The sequence below is a fragment of the Cebidichthys violaceus genome, unplaced genomic scaffold (assembly GCF_023349555.1).
Source record: "Cebidichthys violaceus isolate CVI_PGR_0920_01 unplaced genomic scaffold, fCebVio1.0.p SCAF_4, whole genome shotgun sequence".
NCBI lineage: Eukaryota > Metazoa > Chordata > Actinopteri > Perciformes > Stichaeidae > Cebidichthys > Cebidichthys violaceus.
The window spans coordinates 2,810,890-2,823,466 of record NW_027176594.1 but is presented as its reverse complement, the minus strand read 5'-3'; the positions used below and the strand labels follow the sequence as shown (position 1 = coordinate 2,823,466).

Genomic DNA, 12,577 nt, shown 5'->3' with positions numbered 1-12,577 from the left:
TAGGTACTCGCAGACCGTGAGCCAAAACGTGTTTTGGACGACTGAAGCCTGGGTAGCACCTAATCTATCAGGCAAAATATTGCTTTCTATTTTGAGAGAGGAGTAGTAACAGAGAAAAGAAGAGATAAGAAAAAAGTGCTCAACAGATACAGGAAGACCGTCCAGCAAGTGCTGGTAGAACGGTCTGGGAGTCAGTTCCCAAAATCTGACCAATTACTTCACTTCTGGGGTGGGGTCTGTCCATTCTCCTCCCCCTGCACCCACCCACATGGGTCAAAATCTCCATCACTTTGATATCCCTCTGCTCTTTATCTGTGTTACGCCGCTGCCTGCAGTTTACTGTCAGTGCTGTTCTCCAACAGCGGGGAGACACTAAAGGGTCATGCCACTCAAAGTCGTGTTGGACGGTGCGGCCCCCTGGGGGTTTCGCCTGACAGGAGGAAAGGACTTCAACCAGCCCCTGACCATCTCCAGGGTGAGTGAGTGAGTGATAGGAGGTCTCCATTAATAATCCTTGTAATAACTTGATAAATAGAAAAAGCCTTTCCACAGCTTTTAGCAGTCTTCACTGTTGGTTGATCATATGCTTATCAAGGATTTGACGATGTTTCTATTGTCGGCAGCCAAGTGAATGTGATTTAATAATCCTTTGGCGGTCCGGTCCAGAGGGGTCAGTGTTACCGTTAGCCTCAACATTGTGTGTCCTTCTAGAAAGAGTTTGTCTGGGCAGGAATGGGGCTTGCACCTGTGCCACAGTAAATGCAAGAGGCTTAGATACAAATAGCAACTTACATTGTACTCTGACATGCGGACACACACACACACACACACACACACACACACACACACACACACTCAATGGTCTCATTGAGTGGATTTCAGACTGGAGTATAAAGGAGCTCATCAATTCTAACAAGAAAACTGGTGAAAAAACATGGGAGAAAGAGGTAGAGTCCTCCAGATGTAGAAAATATGTATTTGTTTAAATCCTCCACGCATTCGCGCTGACAGCCGAGTCAACATATAGAAAAATGAATGTGTCAGTTACGGGATAAGATGAGGACAGTGTCACATATGTATCAATATGATACGTCTATGATACGGTGCAGCTGTTCAAAAGCTTGTAAACAGCCAGTCAGTTTGAGGTCGACACGCAGCATCACGCAGCTCGTCATTATTGTAGACTGACGGCACGGGCAGAGCTGGGAGATGACAGATTACACGTGTAAAACTAAACCAGACTGTAATTCATGAGAGAAAACTCATAGTAACCAAGTTACAGACACTTCGGATGGTCAAATGATCTATCACAATGCACAGATGCGTCCTGGGCTGTCGATTCAGATGGAATTTCGCTTCATCTGTTGATGAAACGATGATTTCCTGAAACTAATGTGGTATTTCCTGTTTGAACAAACTACCACCAAGTAACCGAATCACACGGAAAAAAAACAGACGGTAACTGATAAAAACAAATCCCATTTAAAAGGAGCAGTTTAGTTTAGTTTGCCTTTTCTTGGCGAGAGTTATACGTGAGGCGATCAATACCGCTTTGAAGTACGAGGGGACAATATGTAGACGGTTAGCCTAGCTTAGCATAAAGACTGTAAGCAAAGGGAAACCGCTTGTTCCGTCCAACAAATCAGCACCTTTTAAAGCTCACTAATTCACACTAATTAATTGAAGAGAAGACAAAGGAAGGGGATACATTAATAATTAGAGAAAAACTAAAAAAAGTCAACAACAAAAAAAAAAAAAGTCTGAACAGTGGTGTGTTAATCAGCAGTCAGACTTTTGAGTGCTGTATCCCCGCTGTCACATGGGATCAGATGTGAGGAGACCCAGTAATCCCGCTCTGTTGGGGTTATGTGTGTCTATATTTAGGGGAAGACCTCAGGAACTAGTGGCTAAAAGCATATGTCTCCAAACCACTGGCTCCCTCCAATAACCCCACAGCTGTTGTGTTAGTGGACACTGTGATGAAAGGGATGGACGAGGAAGGAGAGGAATCTGGGAGGGTAAACGATATGCGAGTAGTAACACAAGAAGCAATGAGTTAAAATGCACTTGTAAGGGAGAGAAAAAAGTGAATAGCTCTGATATACCTGACTGAATGTCTCACCAATACGGTCGCTGAACTCTCAGGCTTTATTTAAACACAAATGTCTCCCTTCACTGCCTTTTTTGGTCAGGAACATCCTCCTCCTTATGAGCGGCCGGTGTTCCCAGCTGGTCGAAGAAAGTAAACACAAGTGATAATCATCTTTTCCCTCAGCAGACAGCGGCCTTAAAGGGGCAGGGTGCCGACTTTTATCATTTACACATCGGTTTATTTGTTCTTCCTGTCATGAGCCTGTGGAAACGGTTGTATACTGTCTTCTGTGGCTCTGAAGGAGCGAGTCTGAGAAAATAACCCTGGTGATGTCATCGGAGTTATTTTAGCTTGAACGTGGAGACTATACATTTTTAACAATAAAGGTCTTTGCGCACCGGGAGCGTGACAAATGAACTGCCCCCCAAGATAATTCTGATTGGTTTAAAGAAATACAATCAAGCCACAGCGTTTTATTTCCCCTCTAGAAGAAAGATAATGTGTGGAGCTGGACAGTTCTTTAGCCTCTGCTGTATCAATTTTGGCTGTTCTTTTTCTAATCTGTCTCTTTTTTTCTTCTTCGCCAGTTAGGGGCAGCGCTATAAGCTCTAAACACAGTGTTAGAAAAATGGTTGCCTATGAACACATCCAGCGAATACAGAGAAACATTATCATTTGGAATGTCAGTCCAATCTCCTTTTAGCTTTGCTTTAGTCTCCACCAAGCTCCTGAGGGAAATATCTGGCTCTTTAGCAGCTAAATGCTCCACTATGTTCACCTGCAGAGTCGGGTGATAAGAGTTCTCAATTAGTTTGTCACTAACAGTGATCCCTTCTTACTTTACTCATTTGATCCATTGTTGAAATATTGATGAATGCAGCTTTAAATACAGTGTTAGCTTGAATACTGTATGCTTCAATACAGCTAATATTGTGACCTGCCAGATTAGTTTCCCCAGTGCTGTTCTTATTGGATAGCTTATTATTGAAACAGGATTCTCTCTTTCCTTTTTGAATCCCTCACTTCCTTCCTTCTTACATTGCATGTTTTACTGAAACTCCATATACCTATATTTCTATATTGTACTCAAGTATCTTAAGTAACAGTACAGAACTTGGTTTTATCTTGTTTCTTCTTCGGCTTTTGGGATGTTCATGCAAGCAGATCAGTTGAAGAAGGAAGGACAGATGGAAATAAAAGGGGGAGAAAAGGTAGCGGAGGCAGCAAAGACGGAAAGAAAAAAAGGAAAAGATGGCAGAAATTCAAACAAAGACAAATGTTTGACGTGACAACTGAGCTGCGTGTAAATGAAAGAATCCAATAAAAAGCATAGTTGTCCACAGATTCAGGTAGCAGACATCCGAGCAATAAAACATACAGTAAGACGGCAGCCCTCCAACAAATGCTCCACTGTAAATCACTGCTCCCTCTTTGGCAGCATGAGCCATCCCCTCAGCACTTTCATCCACAGTTATTTATAGGCAGATGACCTAATTCAAGTTTCAATGCAACATCCCAGTGTAGCTATGTCCCGTAATGCAATATGGCTGAGCATAGGTCATGGCCTGTATAGTGTAAGTGCGGGAATGTTCAGTTGGGTTTGAAGTTGCCTCCTTAGGTATTTTTCTGTGACCCTGGTGACCCTCTGGGAGTTCTTATTAATCTTGGTCACTTCCTGGCCAGCAGAATACATATTCCATCTGGATGCTGTCACTTATTGGGAAGCAGCGCATGTTTACTTTATCTCCATGACAAGGGACGTGCAGTTTACACGCATGCATACCAACCAGCTCGATCTGCATCTCAGAGAGCAACTAGTGTTTGGCAGAGTGCATGTGGTGGAAAAAAAATTGGCAGATTTAGGTTATGAACGGCCTGAATCTTTTCTGTTAAGTTTGATTGAATAGCTGGGCTTCTTAGTGGAGTATTTAGGCCAGGTGAGGCTCTCTGATCCCAGCAGGGGAACATGCACAAGGGGACTTCCAGTTGAGTTGTGCATTAAGAGATGAGGTGCCAGTGATGGAGAACAGACTATAGCTTTGCAGAATGCTGCCCCACCTGTACTTACAGGACCATTTGAATGGGATTTATAGAGGCAGAGGGGGGTTTTTTTGCTCTGGGATTCATTCTAATGTCAGTAAGAACAGTCCAACCTCTTATTAATTCACATACCTGTAATATGGAAGGGTTAATACATTGAAAAATATAGAAGAAGAACTTAACAATATGGTTCTTCCAGAGCCCCAGAATGAATTATACAGGATTTTAAACGGAAAATTCTGACAACCAGTAAATTATATGTTTTACATTTTTAAAACACAGATTAAATGCTGCACAGTTACAGCAATGTTTTTTTCAAGGCCTTAAACAAATATTTAGTAATTTAATAAAAAGGGGGTGAGGATTAATTAGCATAGGAATCAAAATAAAAATAAAGTGCCTTTATTTCTGTTATCTAGTCTTCTCTTCTACCCACTTGCAGATCACCCCCGGCAGTAAGGCCGCCGTAGCCAACTTGTGTGCCGGTGACGTCATCCTGGCCATCGAGGGATTCCCAGCCACAGACATGCTGCACAGCGAAGCCCAGAACAAGATAAAAGAGTCCACCCATCAGCTCAGTCTTACTGTTGAAAGGTTATATGCAGCAACAAAAAGCATGCACACAAGCAGGTGGTGGACACAGGAGAGGCAACACCTGCTCACTATAATGGAATGGAATGCATTAGCCTTGCAATATCTGTTTTTAAATTTCCGTAGTACATGCTGATACTGTGCAGCAGTGGTTCCCAACCTTTTTGGCTCGTAACGAAGGTTACAAAATGTAACCCCGGTTTCTATTAGCACAGGCTCGAGCCCTCTACTGGACTCTATGGGTAATACTCTCCTCCAAGTAGGAGCATGCGTCTGGAGCTCCCCCTCCCCCTTGGCAAAGTGTTCTGCCTGTGCTTATAGAACTACAGTTACAGTATCGTAACCCTCACTTTAACTCACACAGGCTCTCTACTGGACTCTATGGGAACAGTAGATGGAGCCCAATAAATGCACGCACTGCTACGACAGAATATATAGCCTGTGTGAGTTAGAACCCTTTAAAACAAAGTATTGTCTATTTGTGATCCCTAGTCAGCCAGGTTGAATGTAAGTCAGCACCAAGAGTGTTCATGTATATACATGTTGGAGGTGTGATGAGTCAACATTGTCCAGTGATGAAAGTCAGAGAAAAATAAGGATAGTTCTATATGCCTGTTAATCATCTCACGACCCCTCAGATTGATCTTTTCATCGCTCTGTGTTGTCGCCGACCTCCAGGTTGTGAGTCTCTGCTAGACAGTGTGGACAACTTACTGATCTTCATATTGCTGTGTCCTACGGTTAGAATGCAAGTCTGTTTAGTACCAACAGGAAATGATACAAGAAGTGTGCCGACATCGGTCAGTTGGCTGTTATAGAGAACTTGTGTTTCTGGAGCTTTACCTTTACCATCTGAATTTAGTTTGAACCTTTCTTTTGTGGGTTGCGTTATGGGACAGTAGTATCCAACAGCACGTTCAAAAATCTGGTGAATTTAAACTCAAACCCCACTTCAAAAAGTTTAAATAGTTTCCCATGGTATGACCAACATGTGAGCAGATGTTTAAAGTTCGGTTTTGATATTTTCTAGGTTGGGATTATAGACAACTCACACACACACACACTCACAGACTCAAAAACAGAGTCATTCAACAGCCATTAGTAATGTTGTGGTGACCTTCTGACCAGAATCTGTTTTTATAATTTCCAGGAATGAATCGAGAATGTGGTCTCCACGTGTTGTGGAGGACGGTAAAGCTCACCCATATAAAATGAACCTAGAAGCAGAACAGCAGGTTTGCAAGCGTGTTTGAGAAATCACCTCACATTTGTTCAACATGATACTTCACATCATCATCCCACAGTTGTCTCAATAATGACCTTGCTTCCTTCTCCTCCCTACAGGAATACAAACCCATCGGCACGGGTCACAACCGGAAAGCTCAGCCGTTTGTCGCGGCAGCGAACATCGATGACACTCATCAGGTGGTCAGTTCAGCCTACAACACCCCGATCGGCCTCTACTCCTCAGGCAACATCCAGGACGCCATGGAGGGCCAGATCCGAGGCCTGGTTCTACCCAAGCCGGAGAGGTGATGGGTCTCACTCGATCTGCAGCTTAAACATGGCAGTCAGGCTCTTTCAAAGCCCTGCATCAATATCTTAAAAAGGCGAAACAGTCTGTCGTTTTGACATATATGTGAGAGAGTCAGCCGGCTCTAATGTCCTAATGAATGACATTTATATCATATCCATCCAGTGAGGAACTTTCACTGGTATGATAAGCTGAAAACTAGCAAACAAACCTATGAACATTTGTCATCAAGCTAACTGCTAACATTGCCTATGTGTTAAATTGTAGCATGCTACAGTAGGTCAGTCGGCCTTGGGGGGCGCAACTCATTTTTGATGTTTATAAAATAGATAAAGAGGAAAAAAAGTACCTTTCACGTTGCTTGTTTAATCTGACTGAACGTTTCATTGATATAAAACAAAGACCAGCAGTGAATCCTTACATTTTGGAAGCTGCAAACAACAAATCATTGGAATTTTTTGCTTAATTAATCTCAAGGTTAGCTTTTTGTTGACAAAAGATCATATTTTTTAACACAACTACCTGATTAAATGTCTATTTTCAACCATCAATGTTATGTTTATGGTTTGTAATGATCATTACAGCCTGCAGGGCTACTAACACAGCAATACACTTTTTTTGAAGGTATCAGCTGAGTAGTTTAATATGGCCACAGTATGATAACCTTCAGCCTGCCCCTCATGTGGATGTCATTAGGCTACCTGATATACGATGTGTCTCACTGAGAACGTATTACCACAGGAAGGAATCTGTCCATGGCTCGACTACAAATTCTGAATAAGACATATATATCACATCAAAGCTTAGTCATGTCAGCCAATACAATACAGACTCACTCTACATCCCCCTGATTTCATTGTAATGCATTTACAAACACTATAACCAGCCAACTAGAGGTAATTATTATTTAATAGCACACAATAAAAAAAAGAGCATGTTGTTAAACTACGCTAACATCTTTCATTCATTTTGTGGATGTGGTCCAGCTCATGGATTTTCTTACTCATCCCACATTCAGCATCTAAACCTTTCTTCTCCTTTTAAGTTTGACTCCCCGTGTTGTAGCTCTGTCATCTCCAGCTGGTTGTTCTCACCTGATGCAGTTAACTTAAGATAGCAATGCATCACTTCTGCCACTAGCATGAATCCCTCTTAATAAAACTGACTTAGGGCGGTCTGGGAAAAAGACGTTGAATTTGTCACTGTCGTATCAGATTGCAACCTTGAGACCAAAGCAGTGCTGTGTCATAGATAGTAGCAGTGGTGGAAGTATGTTTACTCAAGTACCTGCACTTCCATTTTATGCAACTTTACACTTCTCGTCAGAGTGGACATTTTTTTTTACTTTTACTCCACTACATTTGTCTGACAGCTTATGTTATTAGTTTTTTTTTCAGATTTTTCATTAGTTTAGTTTAGTTTATTTTGCACAATTAAAAAAATACACAAACATAACAAAGAGAAATAATATCACGGTGGAGTTAGAAGCAGAAAGGGCTAATTTGAAGCCTCTACCTATATATAAAGATATATATATATATATAATATCACAATTTCACAATATTATAGAGAACATGAAATTAATGTATTATTGATGACAAAATATTTTAACAAGATATGATGTATAATAACAACAATAACTAAACATTGTCAACAACTAAAAACTGAACCATGTCCAGTGACACCATGCATCTCCAAGTTTGGTGATTTTAATTTTAAATGTTTCTGATTAAATGTTAATCAGAGTTGTTCCTACTTCTTAAGCTAAATAAACTATAATATAATAAAGAAAAGTCTTTTTTTAATTGCAGTGAGGTATTTTCACAGAGTCGTAGTGCTTTTACTTAAGTAAAGGATCGGAATACTTTCACAATTGAATGGTTGAGTGTGCATTTGTGTGCATCCTGACCAGGTATTGTACTTGTATGCATGCATGTGTGTGTGTGTGTGTGTGTGTGTGTGTGTGTGTGTGTGTGTGTGTGTGTGTGTGTGTGTGTGTGTGTGTGTGTGTGTGTGTGCGTGCGTGCGTGCGTGCGTGTGTGTGTGTGCTCAGTCCCAGGACTTTGGCCAGCATCGAGGATTCTGACGTGTACCAGATGTTACAGAGAGACCAGGAGGAGCCCCAGGAGCCTCGGCAGTCTGGCTCGTTCCGAGCCCTGCAGGACTTTATCGACAGTGATGGTGAGCTCTTCGTTTTTATCAGACTATTACTTCCACAACACAAAAACATCTCACAGGTTGAAATGATTACAGAGACAAATATTTGTATTTTTACTGAAGCCAAAAAGACGCAAGGCCTCACAGTAGAAACATTAAGATGTTTTAAAGGCCACAGAAACTTATTTTCTAAATGAGCTTTTTATTATGAGTTATGAGGTTCTGCATGAACACACTATTTACTGCCACAGTTAAAACCATTTTGGTTCTTTCACATTAGAGATTTTTGTATTTCTTTTTTTCTCCGATTTTTTTACTCACTGGTGTGAAGTGGACGAGGCTCCACTGGAAAAAAGATGCTATCACATACACTTGATAAACAATAGCTAAAGATTTTTCTTTTTTACATTACTTATTTATTCACGAGTATTCAACGTTAAAACGAAATACTTCAAATGTGAGGCAATGTTTTCAGGGTATTTTGCATTACTACTGCAATTTTCTCGTCACGAGACGCAGTTCTTTTTTGGGGTTTTAGGAATGTCATTGTTGCCAAGAAGGATTCAGCTCAAGTATACTACATTTCATTCTGCAGTGATGAGGGCTGGAGCACATAATTGCAGTTAGAGCTATTTCATAAGGTGGCGCAGCAAATGTTTTTGATTTCTTACGGCTTACTTTTCTCAAAAGCGATTTATATATTTACGTCCCATACACACATCAGGACCATTTTTGCCCAATGACACTTCCACAGGTGGACGAGAGGAGCCAGGGATTGAACCGACAACCGTGCGAACAACCGGCTGTAACTCCTACGCTACAGTTGAATTTACTGAACCACATTGCTCGTTTGACGACCTTCTAACTGTGGCATAAACAATTATAAACATGGGAACAAAGATAAAGATAACCCTATTGTTTAAATCGTGTATGCAATATTTTGACCCTGTATGACTCATAACATACACAGTATGCTACACAATATGTAATTAAAGCACGCCATCATGTGTTACCTATATCCAATTAGTTCAGAGTAGCTACACAATGCTGCATTTCAAAAGCACTCCTCCATGTGTTTCCTCTGTTAATTCAGTTGTAAAAATGCATCCTGATAGCCATTGAAGTTATGAAATATGCTTATACTCGATAAGGAAGCATTCATTAGGACTTCAAGAGGCTATAAGTGTCCCTGCCTCAATTCTCTTGAGTGTTTTGTTTGTATTCATGCGCTCTTGCATAAGCACAGGGTTGTTTTGATGCGTGGTCTCTCTCCCATGTGGACAGGCACTCGTCCCATTGTGACCAGGACAGTGAAAGCCCCGACAACCAAACCAACTACGCCCACAGGAAACCTGCAGAAACTGCCCGTCTGCGACAAGTGTGGGAATGGGATTGTGTGAGTTGTTTGTATTGCACGGCTGTTGCACAGAATTGAACTGTTATGCTCAAATCTTAACATGATATGCTTTTATGCAAATACATTGTTCAAGAAATATAGGAATCCTTTTGTTCATTGACCACACTGCCCTTAACCAAGAAGAGAAAATATTAATAATAAACCACTTTTCTGTTGGCATGATGTGCCTTTTAAAATCCTGAAAAACAGCTCGTCATCCAATGAAAATATGAATCTGACATACAGAAAAATAAATTCTAAATAAATCATTTCAATCATGTATTGATATGTGTAATTATATATCATATAACATTATATATGATATATTTATGTTTTACTGTGTAATCAAGTATTCATGTTTAAACACCAGTTATAGATGCTTCATAGGAGGAGTAATTATGGTTGACTAGAAACTTTATTAAATACTGTACAAGTGTCCTTACACACCTTATTGTTCATTAGGTTGTTATAATAGTTATAGGGGAGTTAAAGTAATAAATTACCGTAATAGCTTTGTATGTATATAGCTGACTATTTGAGTTTAACAAATCAGGTTCTTCTTTACTTTCCTTAAGATGAGTGAATGTTGAATTTATTATGTATTATTTATTATTTATTACGAGATCATTCTTATTATTATGATGTGGGTTTTTTTCCATTGAAAATGTTGGTGCAGTCTCTGTGTTGCTTCCAGGTTATTCTTGCCAGTGACCAGTTTAGGGACAGTGTATTTATACTACATTATACTATACTGGCTTTACTATTGCTCCTGTACTTCACACAAACCCTATTCTTTTCTCTTGACGTCTCCCTCTTTGTCTTTTATGCTACAGCGGGACGGTGGTCAAAGCACGAGACAAATATCGTCACCCCGGTTGCTTTGTGTGCTCCGACTGTGACGTCAACCTCAAACAGAAGGGCTATTTCTTCGTGGAGGGGCAGCTGTACTGTGAGACTCACGCTCGCGCTAGAATGAGACCACCGGAGGGACACGACCTCATCACAACTTTCCCTTCTGCATAGATCCACAGCAAACAGACACACATACAAACAGACACTTCTGTGTCCGACATCTGTTTTATGTGTTTGTCTGCACTTGTTTATCTGATGTTGTCCGTGTGCAATAATATATATCGATAAGAATATTACTTATATTACTTACTTTACTCCCTGATCTTTACAGCAAGATGTTTTCTCTGTGTAGGAACGTTTCACAGTTGAACAGCCCGGTTGTTTAAAGAACCCAGCAGCAGTGACTACAAAACACACTGAGACTTGCCTCTTTCATTTTGCCAGTTTCTCATAATTCAATGTCTTTGCAATAAAGACCTTTTGCTCATACTGACTCATAGATGGCCTCTGTATGTGAAGTCTTAAGAAGAAAAGCACCTGTAGAAAACAGGTGGTGCCTTTATATGGCAATATATTCACAAATAGCCTTTGCCGAAAAAAAATCAGAATAACCCAGCTGCCGCCAGAGAAACAGTGTGTGTGTGTGTGTGTGTGTGTGTGTGTGTGTGTGTGTGTGTGTGTGTGTGTGTGTGTGTGTGTGTGTGTGGGGGGGGAACCACAGACTGTCCATGGGGAAAAACAGTTTGCTCACCATTACTCTTTTGGACGTTGGACAGCTAACAGAACTACAAACACAGCTGACTGCATTACCGGTGCTCAGCTGCTGCTCTGCGGCCAGAGATGCAGTTATTCTGGGCCCTCTTATTGGGCATCAAGCCTGAATAAACTCTTCAATTTGTGGTTATGCCGAATCATTCTATTCCACACTTGAGCAGAATGGAGCCATCGTCCTGTGTTCAAAATGTCGGCTGCGAAAAAGACCTTTTGGAAAAGATTGGAGTTTAAGCTGACAGCTGCTGCTCCTACCAGTGTAACTTTTAAAAAACACCTTTCAAGCCTATAAATGAAGATTATTTTTTTTTCAAAAACTTGTTGTCATTTCCCTTTTCCTCAATTCATTTTAACTGAATGTCACAATTCCCCTGAGTCAATTAGAGGGTTATTCAGATCACCTGTTGTGCAGGGTGTGAGGACTGGCTCCTAATTGAGACTTGAGAGCAGCTTGGTGCATTTTGCCTCTTGGCCAATCAGGGTGTGACAACACCATTTCTCTAGGGCTTAAGAGAAGTGGGGAACTGCACATCCTAGGCATTGTGATCGTTGCGCAGCATTATGCAGAACTCGTTTCAGCAGATTCAGCCAGAAAAGCTGGTCTTATGGCCGTCTTTGAGAGGTCATTGCTGTCTTAACTTTTCCGTTTGAGGATTATTTTGAATGTTGTGAAACCTAGTCTGAGTAAATATTACAGGAAAAAGAAAATATTTCCAGGTTATATTTTGGTGCTTTTCCAGCACAACCCCGCCGGCTTTATTTTATTTAGTTTTTGGGGTTTATTTTCGTTGAAAACCCTTTATACACATTTTCTTATCGAAGAGGCATTTTTTCCTTGCGAGAGCACTGATTTGGGAACTTATTCTCAGGCTTCTTCCCGATCAGCTGAAATCTGGGCAATCAGTGCCGCGACAGCACAACATAGACATAGTGCAATTTAACGTGACACACTAGGATCTGTCCCCCGCAAAATCTAAACGCAATACATTTCTCTTCTGCTTTTAACCCAATCGAGCACCAGATTACTTTCAGTTTAACTTCATCTGAAATGCAACATGCTTACAGTGAGATGGAGCATATCTGGTGTTTGTGGTTAGTCTGTGTAGCCTGGTCTTCATCATCTGTTCTTTTTGAGGAAAAATAC

At 40.9% G+C, this 12,577-nt stretch overlaps 1 protein-coding gene across 1 annotated transcript; it reads left to right on the top strand.

Annotated features, from left to right (window-relative positions):
- Positions 1–301: 301 nt before the first annotated feature.
- On the top strand, positions 302–11,151 carry LOC137885231 (PDZ and LIM domain protein 3-like). Its single transcript, XM_068727411.1, has 7 exons — positions 302–475; positions 4,575–4,726; positions 5,874–5,958; positions 6,068–6,255; positions 8,311–8,438; positions 9,699–9,810; positions 10,644–11,151. The coding sequence occupies exons 1-7, from the start codon at positions 383–385 to the stop codon at positions 10,831–10,833; spliced, it is 948 nt and encodes a 315-aa protein (XP_068583512.1). The 5' UTR covers positions 302–382; the 3' UTR covers positions 10,834–11,151.
- The last annotated feature ends 1,426 nt before the right edge of the window (positions 11,152–12,577 follow it).

What these genes read in the sequence shown, in the direction of transcription:
- LOC137885231 (XM_068727411.1), top strand. Translation starts at nt 383, where the DNA reads ATGCCACTCAAAGTCGTGTTGGACGGTGCGGCCCCCTGGGGGTTTCGC. An exon ending in AGCCCCTGACCATCTCCAGG is followed by an intron (nt 476 to 4,574) that starts GTGAGTGAGTGA and finishes ACCCACTTGCAG; the next exon opens with ATCACCCCCGGCAGTAAGGC. An exon ending in GGACTTTATCGACAGTGATG is followed by an intron (nt 8,439 to 9,698) that starts GTGAGCTCTTCG and finishes CCATGTGGACAG; the next exon opens with GCACTCGTCCCATTGTGACC.